This window comes from Dendrobates tinctorius, unplaced genomic scaffold (genome assembly GCF_039654945.1).
Source record: "Dendrobates tinctorius isolate UK_male_01 unplaced genomic scaffold, ASM3965494v1 ptg000384l, whole genome shotgun sequence".
NCBI classification, from domain to species: Eukaryota; Metazoa; Chordata; class Amphibia; order Anura; family Dendrobatidae; genus Dendrobates; species Dendrobates tinctorius.
Window position 1 is genome coordinate 272,828 of NW_027362050.1, and position 25,421 is coordinate 298,248.

At 44.7% G+C, this 25,421-nt stretch overlaps 1 protein-coding gene across 2 annotated transcripts in view; it reads right to left on the reverse strand.

The window, feature by feature from the left end:
- RELA (RELA proto-oncogene, NF-kB subunit) overlaps positions 1-24,777 on the reverse strand; it is a 51,459-nt gene extending 26,682 nt beyond the window's left edge. Inside the window, exons 1-7 of one of the 2 annotated variants that reach the window (XM_073563238.1) lie at positions 24,550-24,777; positions 9,743-9,781; positions 8,891-9,039; positions 7,614-7,762; positions 7,303-7,394; positions 7,050-7,184; positions 6,643-6,747 (exon numbers count right to left, since the gene is read on the reverse strand). In XM_073563238.1, the coding sequence (XP_073419339.1) occupies positions 6,643-6,747; positions 7,050-7,184; positions 7,303-7,394; positions 7,614-7,762; positions 8,891-9,039; positions 9,743-9,781; positions 24,550-24,556 (676 nt within the window). In that variant the 5' untranslated portion in view covers positions 24,557-24,777. The remainder of the gene's footprint in view (positions 1-6,642; positions 6,748-7,049; positions 7,185-7,302; positions 7,395-7,613; positions 7,763-8,890; positions 9,040-9,742; positions 9,782-24,549) is intronic. The other variant, XM_073563237.1, reaches the window with a different exon arrangement.
- Between the last annotated feature and the right edge of the window lie 644 nt (positions 24,778-25,421).

The following is a 25,421-nucleotide window of genomic DNA, read 5'->3' on the forward strand; positions in this document are numbered from 1 at the left end:
GGGGTAAAGTCATTTTCTCTGATGAATCCCCTTTTCGATTGTTTGGGACATCTGGAAAACGGCTTATTCGGAGAAGACCAGGTGAGCGCTACCACCAGTCTTGTCTCATGCCAACTGTCAAGCATCCTGAAACCATTCATGTGTGGGGTTGCTTCTCAGCCAAGGGAATGGGCTCTCTCTCAGTCTCGCCTAAAAACACAGCCATGAATAAAGAATGGTTCCAGAATGTCCTCCAAGAGCAACTTCTCCCAACCGTCCAAGAGCAGTTTGGCGATCAACAATGCCTTTTTCAACATGATGGAGCACTTTGCCATAAAGCAAAGGTGATAACTAAATGGCTCAGGGAACAAAACATAGAGATTTTGGGACCATGGCCTGGAAACTCCCCAGATCTTAATCCCATTGAGAACTTGTGGTCAATCATCAAGAGACGGGTGGACAAACAAAAACCTTCAAATTCAGACAAAATAAAAGCATTGATTTTGCAAGAATGGACTGCTATCAGTCAGGATTTGATCCAGAAGTTGATTGAGAGCATGCCAGGGAGAATTGCTGAGGTCCTGAAGAAGAAGGGTCAACACTGCAATTATTGACTTGCTGCATTAACTCATTCTGTTAATATAACCTTTTGTTACTCATAATATGATTGCAATTATATTTCTGTATGTGATAAAAACATCTAACACACATAAAAACCAGAGGCCAGCAGATCATGTGAAAATATAATATGTGTGTCATTCTCTAAACTTTTGGCCATGACTGTAGAACCCCCTTTCCTTCTTCTTGCACTTGGACTTCCTGTAGGACTTGTTTTTTCACTAGTCCCAAGACTTCCATCTCCAGGGCCAGCTGTTGCTCTTGGGCTTTCCTTCTGGGTGTCATTATGAAGGTATGCCTGGGCGGACGGATGAATTTTATTTTTAAACCGTCCTTTATTATGTTTAGGACCCATGTACTGGGAGAGATATTTGCCCAGGCGGGAAGGAAGAGAGAGAGCCTTCCCCCTACCTCCGGCCCGATGTAATTGGGGAGATATTTTGGAGGAAGTGGAGGGCCCTTTAAACATATAGCCCACTCCTCTTCTTTCTTTAAAGTCCCAGCCTTTTCTATCTCCCGGGGGACGAACCTTGTTAAATCTCCTCCTCCGAAAGGGCTGCTTTTTAGGTTCTCCCGGAAATCAGGGAAAGCTTTTCTTCCTATCCCCCGCATGTTCCAAAATCTCTTCTAGTTTTTTTCCGAAGAGGAATTGGCCATCGCATGGAATGGAATATAACCTATGTTTTGATGGTAAATCTCCGGGACACCCTTTAAGCCACAGGGGTCGTCTTGCTGCATTTGACAGGCTTGCTGCTCTAGCTGTCAATCTTGCGGAATCCGCTAGGAAAGCCGCTGCTCCGTGCACCAGTGTCAGATTAGACAGAATTTCGTCCCTAGGAACTCTATCCTTGATCTGGTCTTCTATTTGTTGTAGCCAGACCATGAGGGCACGAGCGGTACAGGTACCAGCTATCGCTGGCTTTAATCCACCTGCTGAAGCTTCCCATATATGTTTTAGGAAATCATCTGCTTTTTTATCAAGTGGGTCTTTCAACATGCCCGAGTCCTCTAATGGCAGAGATACCTTTTTTGAGAATTTGGCTACGGCCCCATCAATTTTTGGGACTTTTTCCCAGGTCTCTGAATCCTTTTGTTCAAAAGGGTACCTTCTTTCTGATGTAGAAGGTAAGCCCCCTGACCTCTCAAGTTTTTTCCATTCCCTGTCAATTAGGGCCTTTATTTTATCTTTTACAGGGAAGGTGCGTTTTTTCCTTTCCTCCAAACATTACATCCTCTAATGATTTGGGAGTCTTTTCCTCTTTAAGGCCCATTGTAGCCCTGATAGCTTTGACCAGCTTTTCCACGTCCTCCGTTGGGAAACATGGACGGTCGCCTATATCGCTGTCCGAGGAGGATTCTGAGGACTGAGTAGAGGAAGAGGAGGTGGAGGGGGACAAGGATCTATCCCGCCCCTTCTGCCCTGGCAAGGCCTCTGAATCAGAATCCCTTCTATGACCTCTTTTATCCTTCTTTTTAAGGGCTGCCTTTAGGGAACCTTTCACCTCATGCTGTATTAACGCCTTAAGGCTGGTTACCAAATCAGGGGTTTCCTCCTGTATAGTTTTATTTATACAGTCAGCGCAGAGGTCTTTCTGCCACTGATCTGCCAGCGGGTGTTTGCATAGGGTGCCTTCTCTATTTTTGGTTTTGCTGCTGGCCTTCCTTGACCCCTAGTGATCAAACAGAGAAAAAAGGAACCCCGTTACCATAAGAGTGACATTCACGTAGATCACTCACCACCGCTGTCAATCAGGGGTACCGATCTCGGAGGCTCCTCAGATGCACTCGTGACGTTTCCTCTGGACGTCTCAAGAGTCATGCCGGTCGCGTTTACTACTGCCGCTCCCACCACTCGAGCGGCTGCTCCTGGTATGCTGGCGGCCCGGCCTGGCATCTGGCGAGAGCTCTTGCTGCTGACGCTGCTGCTCATCTTTCCCCACTTCAATCATGAAGCCTTGGGCATGAGTGCGTCTTCTGTGGTCATCCCCCTTATGTAAGGGAGATCCACTGCACTCTCCGCCTCCTCCGGTTATCCCCACAGCCCCTCCCCCCACCATGCTGCCGGGATCTTATCTTGCCGGCCGGCATTTTTTTCCTATGGGCGCCGCCATCTTGGATCCTGGCGCCGCCTCCCGACGTCACGAGGGCACGCCCCTTCCCAGCGTGCCCTGCGTGTGACGTCAGAGGGGCGCGACCCGGAAGCGGCCCTCTGCTTTCTCCGTGCTCCAGGATGCGCCAGAGGGGGAGAGGGCGGCGCAGCAGCCACGGCAGAGCCCCAGGACCCCAGGCCGTGCTGCTTCTGCCCCCGCTCGGACGCTGAGCCCCCGGTGGTCCGCGGACGTCGCTTCCCTCTCCCGTCGCACGGCGCCCAGGACCCTGCCTGTTCTTTCACGCCGGCATGAGAGAGCGGCAGGTACGTGATCTTCAGTACATGGGTCCCTGTCAGGACAGGAAACCCAACTGAAGCGAGGGAGAGGTACCACCCCTTTTATCTTCAGTAGGGTTCCTGTCCTGATCCCCTCTCTCATGTGTGCCGTCATGGGAGACGGGAAAACGCTGGTTTTTGTTCATTCTGCGTCCCAAAAATTGGAATAAAAAGCGATCAAAAGATGTCACGTGCCCGAGCATGATACCAATAAAAACGCCAACTCGTCCCGCAAAAAATAAGACCTCACATGACTCGGTGGGTCAAAATATGGAAAAATTATAGCCCTCAATATGTGGTGATTAGTGTTGAACATTCCGATACCGCAAGTATCGGGTATCGGCAGATACTTGCTGTATCGGAATTCAGATACCGACATCCGATATTTTTTCAATATCGGATGTCGGTATCGGAATCGGAAGTTCAAAGTTGATTGACAGCCTGACGTCATCATGATGCGCGGTGTGTGCGCATCATGATGCGCCGTCATTTCGGGCCTTCCGGGGGTCTCTTCCGGCCTGCCGGGGGGCTGTGCAGGCTCCGGTGGTCTGTGCCGGCCTGCCGGTGGTCTGTGCAGGCTTCGGGGGTCTGTGCAGGCATCGTCCGATGGGACTACAAGTCCCATCGGGCAATGCCTGCTACCATGACAGTGATTGACACATTAGCCAATGATGGGACAGTAGTAGTCCCATCATCCGGCTAATGTGTTGAATGTAAAAAAAAAAAAAAAAAAAAATTACATGCTACATACATGCTACATATATACTACATGTAACATACATACTACATATATACTACATGCAACATGCATACTACATGCATGCTACATACATGCTACATGCTACATACATGCTACATTCATACTACATGCATGCTACATACATGCTACATGCTACATACATGCTACATTCATACTACATATATACTACATGCATGCAACATACATACTACATATATACTACATATAGCCCCCCGGAGCCTGCACAGACCACCGGCAGGCCGGCACAGACCACCGGAGCCTGCACAGCCCCCCCGGCAGGCCGTCACAGCCCCCCGGCAGGCCGGCACAGACCACCGGAGCCTGCACAGACCCCCTGGCAGGCCAGCACAGCCCCCCGAAAGGCCCGTACAGACCCCAGAGAGGCTGTACAAGGCAAAAATAGGGTTTTTCTTATTCCGATACCGAAAGTCCCATAGACTTGAATGGGACTTCCGGTATCGGAATCAGCGATACCGATACTTTTTTTTTTTTTTTTTTTAAGATCGGCCGATCCATTCCAATCCGATACTTTGAAGTATCGGACGGTATCGCTCAACTCTAATGGTGATGCAAAAACTATTTTTACAATAAAAAGCGTCTTTTAGCGTGTGACAGCTGCCAAACATAAAAACCCGCTATAAATAGTAAATCAAACCCCCCCCCCGTTATCACCCCCTTAGTTAGGGAAAAATAATAAAATTAAAAGAAAATGTATTTATTTCCATTTTCCCATTAGGGTTAGGACTGGGGTTAGGGCTGAGATTAGGGTTAGGGTTGGAGTTATAATTGGGGGGTTTCCACTGTTTGGGCACATCAGGTGCTCTCCAAATGCAGCATGGCGTCTGATCTCAATTCCAGCCAATTCTGCGTTGAAAAAGTCAAACGGCGCTCCTTCCCTTCCAAGCTCTGCCATGCGCCCAAACAGTGTTTTACCCCTACATATGGGGTATCAGCTTACTCAGGAGAAATTGCAAAACAACTTTTGGGGTCCAATTTCTCCTGTTACCCTTGCGAAAATATAAAATTGGGGGCAAAAATATCATTTTGTGGAAAAAAATGATTTTTTTATTTTCACGCCCGGGCTGTGAAGCCCTTTGGGGGTTCAAAGTGCTCACCACACATCTAGATAATTTCCTTGGGGGGTCTAGTTTCCAAAATGGTGTAATTTGTGGGGGGGTTTCCACTGTTTTGGTACATCAGGGGTTTTCCAATAGCGACATGGTGTCCGATCTCAATTTCAGACAAAAAAGTCAAACGACGCTGCTTCCCTTCTGAGCTCTGCCATGCGCCCAAATAGTCGTTTACACCCACATATGTATCAGCGTACTCAGGACAAATTGCACAATAACTTTTAGGGTCCTGTTACCCTTGGGAAAATAAAAATTGGGGGTGAAAAGATCATTTTTGTGGAAAAAATATGATTTTTTAATTGTACCGCTGTACGTTATAAACTTCTGTGAAGCCCTTGTGGGTTCAAAGTTCTCACCACATATCTAGACAAGTTCCTTGGGGGGTCTAGCTTCCAAAATGGGGTCACTTGTGGGGGGTTTCCACTGTTTAGGTACATCAGGGGCTCTCCAAACGCGACATGGCGTCCGATCTGAATTCCAGCCAATTTTGCATTGAAAAAGTCAAACGGCGCTCCTTCCCTTCTGAGCTCTGCCATGCGCCGAAACAGTGGTTCCCCCCCACATATCAGGTGTCAGCGTACTCAGGACAAACTGCACAATAACTTTTGCAGTCCAATTTCTCCTGTTACCCTTGGTAAAATAAAAAAAATTGATTCTGAAGTATTTTTTTTTGTGAAAAAAGGTTATGTTCATTTTTTTTTTTTAAATATTCAAAAAATTCCTGTGACGCACCTGAAGGGTTAATAAACTTCTAGAATGTGGTTTTTAGTACCTTAAGGGGTGCAGTTTTTAGAATGGTGTCACTTTTGGGTATTTTCTATCATATAGACCCCTCAAAGTGGCTTCAAATGTGATGTGGTCCGTAAAAATAAAATGGTGTTGCAAAAATGAGAAATTGCTGGTCAACTTTTAACCCTTATAACTTCCTAACAAAAAAAAAAATTTTGGTTCCAAAATTGTGCTGATGTAAAGTAAACATGTGGGAAATTTTAGTTAAGTTTTTTGTGTGCCGTATCTCTGTGATTTAAGGGCATAAAAAGTCAAAGTTGGAAAATTGCGAAATTTTAAAAATTTTCACCAAATTTCCGTTTGTTTTTTTTTCACATATAAACGCAAGTTATTTGAATGAAATTTTACCGCTAACATGAAGTACAATATGTCACGAGAAAACAATGTCAGAATCACCGGGATCCATGGAAGCGTTTCAGGGTTATGACCTCATAAAGGGACAGTGGTCAGAATTGTAAAAATTGGCCCGGTCATGAACGTGCAAACCACCCTTGGGGGTTAAGGGGTTAAAAATACCGCTTGTGAGTATAATAAAATAGCCTAAAACTAATTTTTCTGTTGGAGGACAATTGAATATAAGGTCCATTACACAGCAGAAGACAGAGCTGCAGTCTTCCACCCCATACATTGCTTATATCTGGCAACCACCACAGCAGCCAAAAGCTAATTGGTGGGCTTTGCTGGGTTTTGGACCCTCCACTGATATCATAATGACAACGGATATGCAAATAAGCAATCAATAAGAGAGTGCCTTTGAAAAGTATAAAGCCTACTATTTTTCAGGGGTTAGTGCCCAAGGTCAGTTGTCTACCAGGCTGCAGACTTAAGAATTACACCCAAATAATACAACAATAGGAACGGAATTCTAAAAGTATAAAAGAAAGTACTTCTATGGAAACACAACAGCAAAAGGACATTTGCAGGTCTAGACGACACGGTACCTTTTTGCACTTTATCACATAGTAAAAATATCTCATCGCCTCCCAAGCAACTTCCGGAATTCTTGTTAACTCTGCAAATCTTCAGTTCGGCAGTGTTAGGAGCTCCTACGAGACGATACAATAAAAACGCAGAAGTAAAACACCACTGTACCACCAGTGAAAAGCAAATCACGGTCACATAATAACAGCTATATTTTTAGTATGTTTTTTGCCATCATTAGATACGCTTTTGTAAAAAGTCCTTTTTTTATTTTTTTGCAATTCTGTTAATGCGGGATGATGCAGCCGTAGGGACTCAAACATATTATTCGAGCACGCTGAAGTCACTCTGTTAGCACCCGAGCATGCTCAGATAACACCTTATCCCAGCACGGTCGCTCATCACTAGCCTTGAGCAGGGGACTTACTGTTGTCGTAGATGGGCTGAGAAACCACAAATGGACCGAGTGGGGCGAGCCCTCCGCTTTGGTCAGGTGTGTAAACTTGAAAGCAAAGGCAGACGGTATTCAGGTCATACTCAGACTTCAGATCTTCCGGGGAGACTACAAAAAAAAAAAAAAAAAAAAAAAAAAAAAAAAAAAGTATTAATATATATCACAAACTTAACAGCGGCATAAATGGGATCGTACGGCAAGACGAGTATGCCTACTTATAGGTTACCGTTAAATGGGTTATTATGGGTCCGAATTCGCTGAGCGATGGCTTCTTCCACTTCCCTCTTTTTCACGCACTGAATTCCCAAATTCTGGAAACTGGATTCAAAATATATTAATGCAAAAACACGAAGATGCTGCATGTAACTAACACAAACCACAAAAAAGACAAGTTCCTTCAATGTAATAATAATAATAATAATAATAATATTTTTGTTGTTTGTTTTCTCGCGATGCTTGTTACATCCTCTCCGTGAAGGCTGCACAGGAGCGATCCAGTGCACATTGGCTTTCCCAAACGGTCACGTTAATAATTACCTGTGAATATTACGGTCAGGCGACAGGTCGGCCTCATAATAACCATCTTTGCAATCCTTCCCGACAAGTTCATGAGGGTGCGGTTTATGGGGCGCATCTTTCGTAACCAGAGATATCCTTATCCGGGCTGGACCTTGGTAATTGTTTACCTGGCGTAAAAAAAAAAAAAAAAAAGGCTCAATTTGAAATATAAATTCTAATAAACCTTTATAATGTGCTTCCACCGATCACATATTGTCCTAGGAAATACTTTCCTTGTAGAAGACCCGAATATTAATCATATTTTAATATACTAGAATATTCGCAGTTTCTGACTGTGGCCTCGTCAGTACAGTGGGCGGACTAGCTCACTGATCGACCGCTCGCTCCTGTGGTAGGTTGACACTAGTGATTTTTTTTTTTCTTCTCTTTCATCAACTCACTTTGGCGTACGACTTACAAAACGTGAACCTATCCTAGTTCGTCAAGCTTGTATCATACGCCTAAACACTGGTTGATATGCCGCAATTTCTAATTTTAACTATCAGTCTTGTGAAAAATATTGGATACATATTTAAAAGGGAATCTGTCACTATGTTTTGCTATGTAATGCTGGGGCAGAGACCCTGACTACAGAGAGGTGTCACTTTCTCACCAGGTTGCTTAAGTTTCAATACCATCAGTGTTTTATCAGGAGGAAATTATCACTGGAGGACTAGGTGTCATGTGCCAGGAAGTCCAGCTAATCTGTTTAACCCCGCCCCCACCACTGATTGGCAGCTTCCTGTGTACACTTGTGACCAAGCTGCCAATCAGAGGTGTGGGCAGGGCTACACAAAGCTCAGCATTCCGATCACTGCCTCCCAGTAAGTGATTCAATGCTGTCCGATGGGTAGGTCCCCGGTGACTTCTCTCCACCAGATTAAATTCTAACGTCTCGATCTTTATGTCCAACAACAATCTATTCGAGGACAATTAGGAGACCCCCATAAGCATTAAATTGTGGTACCATCCTGCTTCAGTCAGTTGGCAGACTTATCTAACATGTATGGAGGCTTTAAAGGGAATCTGTGAAAAGGTTTTTGCCACCCAATCTGAGTGTAGCAAGATGCAGGGGCGGAGACCCTGATTCCAGTGATAGGCTGCTTGCTGAAGCTTTGATAAAAAGAGGACTAGTAAATCTGATGCCATGTAGTCCTTCATGAGCTCTGTATAACCCCACCCCCACCAGTGATAGGAAGCTTTCTGTGTGCACTGTGCATAGGCAGAAAGGTGCCAAACATTGAGTAAGTACTGACCTTAATAGTGGGATGCGTTTTAGTTGTATCTGTACTTCGCTCCCCAGGAATGCTTCCAGCAGAACGACCCTCGCACTTGTACCGAAATCTCATCCCTCGCTGTTTTGGCTGTTCAATAATCTCCACATATGGAACCGAAGGAGGCTGGCCTGTATACACAGGAAAAATCAGATTAAAATACAGAATAAACGTAGAATACTATCACAAGGGAGGATTTTATTCATTATTTTCCTTCAGTGTAAACAAGTCAAAATTAGGAGTGGAACCTGACCTTAGGAAAAAAAAAAAAAAAATACCCAGGGGAGAGTTGCATTTTTTTTTTTTTTTTTTTTGGAACCAGTCCTGATTTTGGTTTGCAAATACTGATGTGTGAAAGTGGTAGAAAAGAAAGACAAGGTGCATTAAGGTGCATTAGCCCAAATAAGAAAACCCAAGAAAAGGAGGAACATCAACATTTAGGATTAAAGAAACAGTGTCAAGGTGACAATGGTCTCTGACCCGCAGGCAGGATGTTATAGAGCAGGAGGAGCTGATCAGATCGACAGACTAAAATCAATAAAACTTGCATTTTATTCATTGAAATCCCTGGTATTTATATGCAGGAGTCCAGTGGGCGGTGCTACTAGTGATTGACAGCTGCCTGGGCATACACAGTCATACTAGAAAGACTGGTATTCACTAGTAGGCCGGCCCACCGGACTCCTACATATAAACATCAGGGATTTCAGTGAATAAAAGACGCTTTACTGAAATTTTTCCATAAATATTAATAATCTGAACATCATGCCTGTAGATCAGAGACCATTTTCGACACGACGGGGTTTCCTTGAAAGATGATAGATAATTTCTTACTTGACGCAATCCAGTCTTTTGTAAAACAATTAATTATATCTAGAAAGAAAAGAGAAAAAAAAAAATTGAAAACCCATTAAATGATAAATTCGAGGTGTGATGAATAATACTTTACGGTACAGAAAACAGAACACGCAATCACCGCACATCCGCAGTCCTTCTGCCCAGCTAAACAGAGATCGCCCACCTTGATATTTACAGCAATTTACTGCTTAGCAAAATTTTCAGATATTAAAGGAACAGTCCAGGACTTTAACATTGATGACATATCCTTAAAGGTAATGTCTGATGGGTGGGGGTGCGACACCCAGGACCCCCCGCCAATCAGCCGTTCCCGTTGTCGGCAGAAGCCAGAACCGCTCAGTTACGGATCCGTCTACGCCTCTATGGAATAGCAGCTGCGTATTGCCTATCAACCCCATCTTCATTTTTAATAAGGGGCAGATTTTCGGCACCTGGCCCCCGCCATTAAACAGTTAACAGAGCTGTGCTGTGCAGTTATGGATGCCGCAGACACCAGGAATGACATCGGGTGTCGCAACCCCACCAATTAGACATTGATGACCCATTCTAAATCCTGGAAACCCCTGTAAGACTTTTTTGTTACACCTTATTGCCTAGGAAACAGACCACTGCTGCTGTCCAGCTTGTACACACTGCACTAACACTGGCCGGGATTAGCAGTGCTCTAGCATTCCCGGCCAGCTTCAAAACCGTGCTTACAAGCTCAATAGAATGGCGCTAGTAAGCACAGTGCATTGTTTGACCACTGGTGGAAGATGGTAGAGTTAGTCAATCACTTAGGCAAAGAGCTATAAACATACGAAAGTGTTAATATCACAGTAAAGACTAGAATTTTAATCAGTATATTATAATTTGGGGGTTTTTTTTGGTTTTTTTTTTACAAGCAGTGCCAACCCCCAGCACCCCCGCCAATCATCCATGCACATGGGAATAATCCTTTAAGGCGCTCAAGATTACGGCCATTCTTCATTTTTAGAGTAGAACATGAGTTTCGAGTTTTAGATTCGTCTTGTTTGTGCCGTTCTTTGGTATCTTGGGTGCTTTAGCAGTGATACTTCAAGGCTTGTTATGACTAGAAATAGCTTGCACAAATAAATATGAGCATTGTTAGGAATATTGCTGAATCATTCACAAATGAGGAGTTCACAATTTAACTAGAGGTTGAACAACATGAGATTTAAAGTTCACCTCTGCATCAAGTCTGAAGATTAATATTTCGTCTCTAAGCAAACTGATAGGAATAAACCGGCCTTATTCTTACCTTAGAAACTGCAAAAACTCTGTCACTTTTATTTATTCTCATCTGGACTATTGCAACTCTCTACTGATCGGTCTCCCTCTAACCAAACTTTCTCCTCTCCAATCCATCCTGAACGCGGCAGCCAGGGTCCAGCTGCTTCACTCATGTCTCCACCCAGTGCCAGTCATTGCACTGGTTACCCATTCGCTACAAAATACAATATAATCTTATTTCTCACCCACAAAGTGCTTCACAGTTGTGCACCACCCTACATCTCTGTCCATCACCGATCTAAGACATGCATCATCCATTATCCAAACCTTCCACTTCAGTCTCCAAGACTTCCGTGCTGGGCCAGTTTTCTGGAATGCACTACCCTGGACGATCTCATTGATAACTAGTCCTCACATTTTAAGTGTGTTTTAAAAACATATGAACATATGTCTTTAGACATGCCTATTAACTTACTTCACTAATCTAACTCTTCCTAACTCTTCCCTGTTCCATCATCCTAAATTTCTCTTAGAATCTGGTCCTTCCCACTCATCAGTCTCCACATCCTCCATGCATCCACTAGCACTTGGTAACTGTACTGGTACTGGCTGGTGACCGGATCATGCAGCTTTATTGAAATGCTGCTATTTATTATAATGATGGCCGGACAGTATATGACGAGCACTTTATACCTATTGTGCCCCTCCCTATTTCCTAATAGAGTAGCTGTGAGAAGGACCTTCACTCGCAGGACAGTATTTGGTTTTCATGTACACGGCTACATTGCCAGAACAACCGCCCGTACACGGCTACATTGCCAGAACCACCGCCCGTACACGGCTACATTGCCAGAACCACCGCCCGTACACGGCTACATTGCCAGAACCACCGCCCGTACACGGCTACATTGCCAGAACCACCGCCCGTACACGGCTACATTGCCAGAACCACCGCCCGTACACGGCTACATTGCCAGAACCACCGCCCGTACACGGCTACATTGCCAAGTTTAACACAGCGATCAATTGCAATCTCAGGCCTCATTCATTTGGACATTGAATTTTTGCCATGAAGACTTGTATCTGATCTCTCCTGATGATCCCAGAAAAGGAAGAAACGCATTGAGAGTATGGGAGGCTTTGTATAGCAGTGCTTTGCTGAACACCGCGATGGAAAAGATAAGTAGTTTCATCTTGCCTTTGGAGTTTCATATGCTATTGGGGCATCTGCTTTCTTTTGTGTATCTTGGACATGGGGTGCTCAAGCACTGTTGCTTACCAACTTAAAGGAATCTGTCACCTATTTTTTGCCCTATAAGATGCGGCCACCTCCATCGGGGGCTTATCTACAGCACTCTGCATCTTGGCGCCATCCAGGTTGAAAGCTATTCATCCCCCAGATATGGATTATGGTGTGGAACAGAGAGGTGAGGGATATTGTTGTTTTTTTTTATTTTTTGGTTTATTACAGGAGATGACGGATTCAGTGGAATTAGGTGTTAGGTGAGTATAACTGTGTTTTGTTTCTAATAAAAGACTTTATTCTGGCTGTGTCTTTATTTACCATATAAACTATAGGATTAGTAATGGAGAGGTGTCTTCTAGACACCTCTCCATTACTAAGCCATGGGCTTGATGTCACCTGACAATACAAATGTGACATCAACCCCACAAATATGAACCCCACTTGCCACCGCTACAGGGCAAGTGAGAAGAGGCGGGAATAGCGCCTTAGATGTGCCTTCTCTGGGCAGCTGCGGGCTGCTATTTTTAGGCTGGGGGGGGGCATATCAACGACCCCTTACCAGCCTGAGAATACCAGCCCCCAGCTTTAGCAGCAAGGCTGGTTGTCAAAAATGTGTGGGGGGCATGCCTTTTTTTAAATTTAAATAATTTAAAAAAAAAAAAAATCAGTGTGGGGACCCCTCCATTCTTGATAACCTGCCCTGCTGAAGCTGACAGCTGAGGTTTACAGTGCCTAACTGGGATTTTGCCTGGCTGGTTATAGAAAATACAGGGAAACCCATGGCAAATTTTTTATTTATTTATACCACAGGCAGCGGGTGATGAATACTCCCATCAGCCGGCGTCTGCTGTCATTGTTATCACTTGATTTTAACTCTGATCATTCTTCCCTACTTGTGCTGATCCCCGGCAGAGCAGAGGAGAATGATGAGAGCCGTCTTCAGCACCTGGTGCTGGGGAACAACGCTTACTGTACTGCAGCTTCTCAGGCGCCGGAACGTGTCACATGGATGACAACCCAGTGTGTCACCCATGTGTGGGACGTTTTGCAGCCTGTGCTGACAGTAAAAAATGGACATGTTAGTGTGTTTTGCCCACAGACACACGGTTCGTGGAAACACATTGACATGTGCACAGACCCATTCACTTGAATGGGTCTACATGTGTAAGTGTCTCCGGTACATGTGAAAACGGTCACCAGTGAAAGTGGCTTTAAGGTGATTTTTACCCACCCTAGGTCTAAACTAGAAGGTTCTGGCAAAGTTTGCTGGAGTTACTGCTGTCGTCTCTGCAATCAAGAGAAAAATCGCCAAGTAGAAAGTGGTGATGATTTTATTAACTTTTTCTTAGGGCAGCTACCATCTTTATTATAATATTCTTTAAGACCCTTAGAGCAGAGGAAAGTCTAAAGGTCGGGCGGTAGATTATAAAGACTTTACAGAAAACCTGAAGAATTGTTATGGGGCTTTGTGATTAGTAATTTGACCACTGAATTATTATTATTTTTTTAAAGGATTTCAATGTTTTATTATTCTATAAGAAGCATACAAAACATTCAGCAAGATCAAAGGAGGAAATGTGTCCAGCAACAGATCCATAGGTGAATATTTATTTAAAAACAAAAATCTTTAATGTATAACATGGTGAAAATTATGGTATAAAACCATTAGTTTAGTAAAAAAGGCAAGTAACCCGGGAAACTCATGGCCTTATGCGTTTCAAACCAACTGTTTGTTAATCATTGAACACTCTGAACTATGATGCCTTTTTTCTAAACTAATGGTTTTTAAATATAATTATAACCACGTTATACATTAAAGATTTTTGTTTTTAAATAATTATTCACCTATAGATCTGTTACTGGATACCCTTTCCTTCTTTGATACTGCTCGTTTGCTGCTAACATGAACTACTTTCCATGCACGGCCATTGGACTCTACTGCAGGGAGCTGGATTTTTTCTATAAAGTTTTTTTGTTAAACATTCAGCAAGCTACGATTTTAATATAGCGCACTGAACCTGTAGTAGGCGCCTACATCTCTATGCGCTGTGTCTCTTTACAAGGAAGGAATTTTCCTTGTTCTTCTTCTGGTACTTAGGCACTCACATCGCTGACAGAGAAGAATCTACACACTGGAGTATTTAATTTTTTTTCTGAAAGACGTCTTGCCGGTTGAATGAGCACCTGAAATTGTTGAGAAGGAAGAAAGAGAAAGTCTAGTCTATAGACAGTTTATTACATGAGTGTAGTTTTCTCCCTTACCAGCCTGAGAATACCAGTCCCCAGCTGTCTGATTTAGCTTAACTGGTTGTCAAAAATGGAGGGACCCCATGACGATTTTTTAAATTATTGAAATAATTTAAAAAAAAAAAAACACATAGGGACTCCTATTTTTGATGACCAGCCATGCTAAACTTGACAGCTGAGGGTTGCAGCCCTCATCTGTCACTTTTGCCTGGTTATCAAAAATACAGGGGAACCTACGCCATTTTTTAAATTTTTTTATTTATAGCGCAGGAATCAGCTGATGAATATTCCCATCAGCATGTGCCTCCTCTTTAGCGGCAGCAGGCGTGGGCTGATGGGAGTAGTAGTCCCATCAGCCGACACCTGTGACTGGAGGTAAACCTTTTACTTCTAGTCATAGTGGCCAGGCTCACACTATCATCTGAAAGTTAGGGCGCTGCGGCTCTCTGACCGATGGTAATGATCTTATCGCCAATCAGAGGCAGCGTTTGCCACGCTGTCATGCAGATGACAGTGTGGCAAAAATGGATGTGAATGGGGTCCGGGTACTGTTCCGTTACCCGAACCAAACTTTTTTTTTTTTTTTTTTTAAACTGTTCGGCTGAACCCGCGAGACCCGAACATCCACAGGTTAGCCCAAAATTAATAGTTACCCCAAAAAATAAAACAACCTCCTGTGGAGACAATGAATGCGCTGTCCATAATGTATGGACTGTTATGGGAGCCAAAAGGTTGTGATCATGTGATAATATACTGCAAAATACCGGTTTTCTGAGCAGAGCGAAAAAATAAACAGACAGTGCCATTGGTTTCACGCTTCACTATTGAATAGGTAGCTTTGAAATGTCACGAACCAATCTTGCATCAGAAGACCCAGCTTGATATCAAGGTCTCACAATCTTGACTAACTGCCTCATAGACGTTTATGAAGCAGTTTGCTCAGGCTCGTAGACCCACCATCAGGCTGGGTCTTCTCGTATGAGAATGGCTCCAATTTCATGGATGTATGAACCTGATATACAGTAAAGTGACCTTTTCGGGGGAACAGTCTAGGACTCTGTTTAAAGGAACAGACACATTTTTACCTCTTCTCTAATCAATAGTGCTTTATTCCCTGTAATTTGAATTTCGGCCGACAGCACCTGTGAGATCAGGTTGACGAAAACATAGCAGGAACCTGCTAAAGTATATATTCCTTGTTGGTTGGGATAGTTTTAAAGAAATGCTTTAAAATAAATAGAGCATAAAAGTGTATGCAAACACAATAAGTAAAACTATGCACCTCTTCTAGCCTCCTAGGCTACGTCTATAAAATGACAGCACATCACAGTCCAAAAACAGTGTACATGAGAAGACGAGCGTCATCATTCTCAAAACCAAGCTAACAATTCCATGTTTGTTTTACTAAGGGTTCCCACTCATCAGCGTAAATAAAACTGGGCAGATGTTGTTTCTGAAAAGTAGGACGAGTGTCATGCGAGTACAATGCGATTTTTGTAGCCGTATGCAATGCATTTGTAACCTCAGCTTTTACATAGAAAATTACTGTATTATTTCAAGCTTCAATTTGTAAGTAACAAAAGAATGTTAAATACAGATATAGTTAATAAGATGTCATTGATATATATAATTAGTGCAGTGCTTGTGTAGCTTTCTGTACATGTATTTAGCTACAAAATAAATAAAAAATGGCTTGGGGTCCCCCTTATTTTTCTTAACCAGCTGCAGGAAAGCAGACAGGTGTGGGCTGATAATATTCTGGGAAAGGGCCACTATCCTTTGACCATTCCTGCTTATTAGTACCAGTCCCCAGCTGTCTGCTTAGTCTTTACTGGTTATTTCAAAGGGGAACCCCCAAAAAACTACATGGGGTACCCCCTTTTTTTAAATTGCTAAATACATGTACATTAAACTACACACGCACATCCTCTGACACCACCTCCCCTGCTGCACTGTGTTACGGCGGCCTCCACTTCACCCACACTCCTCGCCCTGGCAACAGACACGGTGGAGGAGTGGGTCTTCTCCTTTCTTCCAACTGCACCTTCAAGCCAATCCCACCTCTTTCCTCCCTAATCATCCCCTCTTTTGAAGTCCACTATGTCCGCATCTACTCTCCCTCCAACCTCCAAGTGGCCGTCATATACCGACCTCCAGGCCCGACCACTGCCTTTATTGACCAATTCTCTACCTGGCTTCTTCATTTTCTTTCAACTGACACCCCCATTATCATCATGGGTGACTTCAACATCCCCACTGATACCCTTCAGTCAGCAGCCTCGAAACTCCTGTCTCTTACTTCATCCTTTGGACTTACTCAGTGGTCCTCCTCAGCTACCCACACAGACAGACACACATTAGACCTGATCTTCACCCGTCTCTGCTCTCTTTCTAACTTCACCACCTCCCCTCTCCCTCTATCTGACCACCATCTACTCACTTTCTCATCCCTGTCCTCCTCACCAGGCACCCAGGTCCAGCAACATGCACACCCCCGCAGAAACCTTGCGCACCTAGACACCCACGCGCTCCCTGACTCTATTCTACCACTGGCATCCATATCCTCACTCCATGACACAGACGGTGCCACTTCTTTCTACAATGCCACTCTCGCATCAGCTATTGACACAGTTGCCCCTCTCGTTCATGGCAGAATGCGACGTATCAACAGACAACCCTGGCACAACACCACCACTAAAAAGCTCCGGCAAGTGTCCAGGATTGCAGAGTGGTGCTGGAAGAAAACAAATTCGCAAGATGATTTCACCACATTCAAACAGGCAACACTCGATTTCAAATCTGCCCTCACCTCTGCTAAACAGGCCTACTTCACAACCCTTGTATCTTCTCTATCTTACAACCCCAAACAGTTATTCAAAACTTTTAACTCCCTCCTCCGCCCACCACTGCCTCCTCCAACCTCCCTCATCTCTGCCGAGGACTTTGCCACACACTTCAAAAACAAGATTGACCAAACAAGGCAAGTCTTCATCACTCAACCACCACAACCCCTTTGTATACCAGACCAATGCCCAAACCCCATAACCTTACTCTCCAACATCACTGAAGGGGAGCTTAATCGTCTCTTCTCCAAATCGCACCTCACAACCTGTGCATCGACCCCATCCCACCTCCTCTCCAACCTCACCACCACACTTATCCCATCCCTAACCCACCTCTTCAACCTATCACTAACGTCCGGTACCTTCCCTTCCGCTTTCAAACATGCCACAATCACGCCTATCTTTAAAAAGCCAACCCTCGACCCAACCGCTATGTCCAGCTATCGCCCAATATCGTTGCTCCCATTCGCTTCCAAACGCCTGGAACAGTACGTCCATGCTGAACTTTCCTCCCACCTATCGTCTAACTTGCTCTTTGAAAATCTACAATCTGGTTTCCGTCCCATCACTCCACTGAGACAGCCCTGACCAAAATTACTAACGATCTACTTACAGCCAAATCAAATCGACAATACTCTATACTCATGCTTCTAAACCTGTCCTCTGCATTCGACACAGTTGACCACTGCCTCCTACTACAGATCCTCTCCTCCTTCAGCATCAAAGGCCTTTCCCAATCTTGGATCTTCTCATACCTTTCCAAACGCACATTCAGCGTCTCCCACTCCCACACCACCTCCTCATCCCATCCTCTCTCTGTTAGAGTCCCCCAAGGCTCTGTTTTAGGACCCCTACTCTTCTCAATCTATACACTTGGTCTGGGGCAACTCATAAAGTCCCACAGATTCCACTACCACCTTTATGCTGATGACACCCAGATCTACCTCTCTGGCCCAGACGTCACCTCTCTGCTGTCCAGAATCCCAGAGTGTCTATCAGCCATATCCTCCTTCTCCTCTCACTTCCTCAAGCTCAATCTGGATAAATCTGAACTCATCATCTTTCCTCCATCTCTCAGATCTTTCTGCTATAAAAATTAATGACCTCACACTTTCCCCAGTACCGGAAGTCCGCTGCCTCGGAGTAACCTTTGACTCTGCCCTGTCCTTCAAACCGCACATCCAAGTTCTTTCTACCTCCTGTCGCCTCCAGCTCAAAAATATTTCCAGAATCCGTCCTTTCCTCAACCCTCAGTCTACTAAAATGCTTGTGCAGGCCCTCATCATCTCCCGCCTCGACTACTGCAACATCCTTTTCTGTGGTCTCCCTGCTAACACCCTTGCACCTCTCCAGTGCATCCTTAACTCTGTCGCCCGACTAATTCATCTCTCTCCTCGCTACTCCTCCGCTTCTCCCCTCTGCAAATCTCTTCACTGGCTCCAATTCCCTCAGCGTATCCAGTTCAATTTACTAACACTGACCTACAAGGCCATCTATAACCTGTCTCCCCCATATTTCTTTGAACTAATCTCCCGATACCTTCCCTCACGTAATCTCCGGTCCTCCCAAGACCTCCTTCTCTCCGCCACACTTATTCGCTCCTCACCCAACCGCCTCCAAGACTTCACCCGAATAGCCCCTATTCTCTGGAATACTTTGCCCCAACAAGTCCGACTATCAACCACATTTGGATCCTTCAGACGGAACCTGAAAACCCACCTCTTCAAGAAAGCCTACAGCCTGCAATGATCCCGCTACCTCCTTCTCTCTCACCACTACCGGCGATATCACCTCAACCAACACCGGAACTGCTGCAACCCACCAACCTGTAGCATGTAAGCCCGAAAGGGCAGGGTCCTCTCTCCCCTCTGTATCAGTCTGTCATTGTTAGTGTGTTTACTGTAAGTAATATCTGTAATTTGTATGTAACCCCTTCTCATGTAGAGCACCATGGAATCAATGGTGCTATATAAATAAATAATAACTAATTTAATACCGTATATACTCGATTTTAAGCTGAGGCAACTACCATAGTTTTGCATGGAAAACTGGATAAGCTTATTGACTCGAGTATAAGCCGGATACGCATTGTCCCCTCCTCCCTGTCCTGGTATGCGTGGCTCTCCCCCGTCCCTGTCATTGCATGCACGGCTCCCCCCGTCCCTGTCATTGCATGCACGGCTCCCCCCGTCCCTGTCATTGCATGCACGGCTCCCCCCGTCCCTGTCATTGCATGCACGGCTCCCCCCGTCCCTGTCATTGCATGCACGGCTCCCCACGGTCCCGTGTTGCGTGCACGGCTCCCCACGGTCCTGTTGTTGTGTGCACGGCTCACCCCCTCCTTTCCTGGTATGCATGCCTCAAAAGAGAAAAAAGAAAAAAAAAAAAACAAAAACATCCTACTCGCCCTCCTCTAGCATGCCATCGCAGGCAGCACCTCGTTCCGGCTTCCAGCAGCGCTTCCTGTGCTGAGCGGTTTCATGGCACTGTTCATTAAGGTAATGACTATGCGCTCCACGCCAACAGGAGTGGAGACACATGCATATTCATTACCTTAATGAGCAGTGCCAGGTGATTGCTCAGCACAGGAAGAGCTGCCGGCGCCTGGATGCAGCAACGGTGCGAGGAGGGCGAGTATGGTGTCTTCTGGAAGCCGGCGGCTGAGGCCGTCACTGCTATAAGAGAAATGAATGTTCATTTCTCTTTAGCAACGGCACAATTGTAACCGCAGCCGCCGACTCCTGCCGCTGCTCCCCACTCCCTCTCCCCCCGCTGGCTTTCTGGACAATGACTCATGTATTAGCCGAGGGGGGCGTTCTCAGCACAAAAAAAAATGTGCTGAAAAACTTGGCTTATACACAAGTATATATGGTATGTCACGGACATCTTTCTATTCTACTGGTTCATGCTGTGAATTTATTGTACTTTGCTGAGGAAATGTCATATCTCCTACTAGATGGGTGCATAACAAAAAAAAAAAAAAAATCGGACGGCACACGCATGGTGTGTGCTGTGTGATTTTTCTCTCACTGACTTGCACTGGCAAGTCTCATCCAATATACGCTCCCACTTGCAGCAAGCAAAGATTTTTTTCTCAGTCTGATCCAAAAGGGGGGGGGGGGGGGGGGCATATGAACACAATAATTCAATAACAGTCAGACTGCAATCCAATTTTTTATAGTATTGCACTATTCCGATTTAAAATAGGTAAGTATAAGACCTTATGGACATGTCGCAATTTCTCTGATTGCCTATACTTTGAATTAATAGTTCTGGCTCATATTTTCACCAATTTCACGTCACCTTGTAGTGTGATATTCCTTTTTATTTATGGACATTTCCGAATTAATAAATGGGAATTACCATATATACTCGCGTATAAGCCGAGATTTTCAGCCCATTTTTTGGGGCTGAAAATCCCCTTCTCGGCTTATACGCGAGTCACATAGCCAGGGGGTAGGTGGGGGAGGGGGGGCGAGGGTGTCAGATCATACTGACCCCCCCTGGCACAGTCTCTGCAACCACAAACCAGACAGGTCCAAATGCATCTGCACTAATCCAGGGTGCAGCGGACCCAAGTAAAATGGCAGCTGTACAGGTGCATAAATACCAAATTAAACAGCTAGCCTACAATCAGGGATTGGCCGTGTGGTACACCAGTGCAGAAAAGATAACAACACAGTCTCTGCAGCCCCCTGCTTGTCCCACTGTCTCCTTTCCTTCCTACAGCGGTTACATGGTACCGCTCATTAAAGACATGAATATGCGCATATTTATGACTTTAATAAGCGGTACCACATGACCGCTGAAGGAAGGAAGGGAGACCGTGGGAGAACGGGACTGCAAAGACCGCACCAGGAGGGGATAAGTATATGCAGTATTCACCTGTCCTGGTTCCAACGCTGCTCGCTGCTGTCTGCCTGCGGGGTCCTCTTGTCAGTGACGGTCAGACAGCAGAGGGCGCGATGACGTGGTTAGTGCACGCCCTCTGCTGACTGAACAGTCACTGACAGAGGGACCCGGCGGGCAGACAGCGGCGAGCAGCGTTGGAACCGGGACAGGTGAATATCTCAGGTGCCGGGTCCTGAGCGAGCGGCGACACCTGTCCCCCATAGCGCGCCGGTGTCTCCGCCTGCTCAGCACACTGGCACCTGGCCCCTAGGGACAAGAGGCGAGTATGTCTCTTTTTTTTTTTTTTTTTTTTTAAATACCTGCAGTAGCGGCAGCAGCAATATATGGAGGCATAATCTATGGGGCATCTTATGGGGGGCATCTGCTCAGAAGGCTGAGAGCCTTCGGAGTTAGAGGGGCACTCCTTGCATCCTTCTTCAACTCTGTTGTGGCATCAGTCATCTTCTTGGGTGTGGCGTGCTGGGGTAGTGGCATATCAACCAGGGACAGGAATAGGCTGGACAAACTGATTAGAAGGGCCAGCTCTGTCCTGGGATGCCCCCTTGACCCAGTTCAGGAAGTAGGCGACAGGAGGATACTGGCCAAGGTGAGCTACATGGTGCAGAATGATTCCCATCCCATGCATGAGACCGTGACAAAGATGTGTAGTACTGTCAGTGACCGGCTACTTCATTCTAAATGTGAGAGGGAGCGCTATCGAAAGTCCTTCCTTCCTGCTGCAGTTAGGCTGTATAACCAGCACTGTCCAAAACGGAGAACGACCCAAACAGAGAACTGATAGATCCAAAGTTGTGACAGTCCGGTTACATTTTTTTTTTTTCGTATATGTACCTACCTACTGTCAATGTAATGCCTTTATGCATCTGTATCTGTACTTGTTCCTGCCTTGCTGCTGTAGTGCTCTGAATTTCCCCATGGTGGGACGATTAAAGGATTATCTTATCTTATATTCAATGGAGCATCTTATGGGGAATATTCTATGGAGCATCTTATGGGGGATATTCTATGGAGCACCTTATGGGGCAGCATATGGGGCATAATCTATGGAACATCTTATGGGGCCATAACCTTTATGGAGCATCTTATGGGGCCATTAATAACCTTTGTGCAGCATTATATGTGGTGTATTTTGTTTGGAGCATCTTATGGGCCTCATCATGAACTGTATGGAGCATTATATGGGGCTCCTGATTCAATATGGCTATTCAAAAACATTTAACCTACTGATGTCTCAATTAATTTTACTTTTATTGGTTATCTATTTTTATTTTTGAAATTTACCAGTAGCTGCAGCATTTTCCACCCTAGGCTTATACGCGAATCAATAATTTTTCCCAGTTTTTTGTGGCAAAATTAAGGGGGTCGGCTTATACACGAGTATATACGGTACTAGTTGAAAACATGTCAAACTAATCTGACACTGTCCAGTTCCTTGCTCTCTCAGAATCTGCAGAGAAACAACTTTTTGACAAGAGAAATTGAAACGAATCTCCCAAGTGTCAATATATTCATGAATTTCCAGGAGGAATAACATGATTGGTAGAAAACAGAACTAGAAGGATAAATAATTCAGAATTGTTATTTTACAGAGAATGGACGCATTTACTAAAATCAGACATTTGAAAAGAAAGGTGACAGAGCCTCATTCTGTATTTACAAACTACATTTCTTTGCTCCCAAGGGCAAAAACAGCAAATTTTCATAGCAGAAAATAAGCTGCATATTACAGTAGTGTATGAATTATCCATACACTGTGGGGAAAAAAAGAAAGACGTGTAGGGCATAAATGGGGGCACTGTGTCAACTGCGCTATTTGCTATGAATCTGCAATCTAATGTGCAAAAATTGGAAAGGATTTTACACTGCTTACTAGTCTCATATACACATCTAACAGGTTAATAGACTTCAAACTTTTGTGAAGCAACTATTAATCCAGTATGCCCTGACAGCCTGTCACTGTAGGCCACGTTGGGAGATGTAGTGTTCACAGCCGTTCCAGCTTGTGACCACCTCCTAAGGGCTCATTCAGATGTCGGAGTTTTCACGTTTGCAAATAAATGGTCTGAAAGTAAAAACTGACATGCTGATTACAATCAGTGATTTTCACATAATGATAAATAAAAACAAATGATAAAGAATTTTTTTTTTTTTTAATCATAACATGGGCAGCACGGTGGCTCAGTGGTTGGCACTGCAGCCTTGCTGCGCTGGGGTCCTGGTTTCAAATCCCACCAAGGTCAACATCTGCAAGGAATTTGTATGTTCTCCCCGTGTTTGTGTGGGTTTCCTCCCACACTCCAAAGACATACTGATAGAGAATCTAGAATGTGAGCCCCAATGGGGACAGTGATGATACTGTCTGTAAAGCACTATGGAATATGATGGTGGCTACATAAGTGTCAGAAATAAACATTACACATCTTCTCCCAAACATTGTAGCTTTAATCCTGGACAGCACACTAATGCTGTTGTCCTTGGTGATTTCCATGGCGCTTTACATGAGAAAGCTTATATACATAAAAAAAAATAAAAAAAATCTTGAACGAAATGAGTCATCAACCGGTACAGGAGAAAAGGACCCTCACAATCTACAAGAGATGGGTGAGGATACAGTAGATTGTGCGTTGTATCCATGAAAAGAAAAACAGATACAACACACGGACGGCTGAATGAGGCGCTAAAGTATGTATAATTAAGATCCGCGCCGCCGATCAAAAAACAAAAAAAAACAAAACAAAAAGGGAAAAGTTTCAAAGATTTTTTGGTGGCCATACAAACAACAGACAGGACGGACGTGTGTGTGTGTGTGTGTGTGTGTGTGTGTGTGTGTGTGTGTGTGTGTGTGTGTTGGGGGGGGGGATCCGCAGGCCTTGCTCAAAAAGGTGCATTTGGAGAGCGAGATGGAAGATACAGGAAAAGTAACTCATGGCCTTCCATCAAAATCAGGAAGACTCAAAGGAGCAAGCTATGTAAATATTTACAAAGACTCCACCTAATATTTGATAAACAGTAGAAACATACAGATATTGGGCCGAATGACAGGATATTAATGACAGATATCAGTGTGTAGGGTGACACATTTCTGGAGGAGGAGCAGCTGGAGACAGGTTGGATATTTTTTGTAACATCGACCCAATAACTTGAATCAGACAGACATGCACACAACCCTAAGAGAAGGTCTAATCAGCTACTAAGATAAAAAAAAAACTTCCAAACTGTACTGAGACCCCATCATAGAGCAGGCCCAGCTCCAGGGATGGCACCCGACACACAGACCCCCACTCCCTAAATCCCCCCCTTACCGTCCATAGTCAGTGCAGTCAGCCCTCCGAGCCCGGGATCTAGGGGAGAACTGTTCACGTCCTGCAATTAACACTTGTAGTTCTCGAAATCAATTCTTCTCCTTCCACTTCACTTTGGCTTCTTTGAACCCACGCCCCCCTCTTACACGAGAAATTGCAGACGGTCCCTTGAAAGCTTTTGCGGAAATACCCAAATGACGTCACCGATGGAACGCCCTGCTCAGTGCGCGTGCTCCCGTCCCAGGCAAGCAGCCAATCAGCGAGCCGGACGTCGCATTCCCTCGCCGTTCTATTCTAACAAATATGCGAACTGCGGGAAGTCGCCAGGGACTGGGGAGAAATTAACACTCGTTTCCCGAAACGTTAAAAGAGAGAAAAAAAAAATGTTTGTTCCTTACTAGCTTGAAAAAAAACTGCTCTCGGTGTGACGCGGATGTTTTGGTGGCCATGTTTGGTGCGAATAGGAGAATTGAGCTTAGTAGATTTTTCTTTTTTGCATAATGTCAGAAAACTGAAAAATGAGGGGCCAACTGCTCTAAAAAAAAAACAAAAAAAAAAAAAACACGTCCTGTGAAATACACTAATTTAGGGATTTTCCCATTCCCCACTGAAAACACATGAAGAAAATCTACTGTCCTAGCATAAAGGCCATAGTTAAAGGGACTGTCCAGTCAAAACATTCTGTTGATGGGTGGGGGTCTGATCACCAGGAGCCTGTCTAGTAAATAGAATTGGGCACTTTTATCCCTTTAGCGCAGCTTTTTACGCCAGCTAATGTATAGAGCGGCGGTTAGGTGTGTGCACATCGGCTTCTTTCTATGTAAGGGTATGTGCACACGCTGCGGATTGTAGTGCGGATTTGGCCGCGCGGT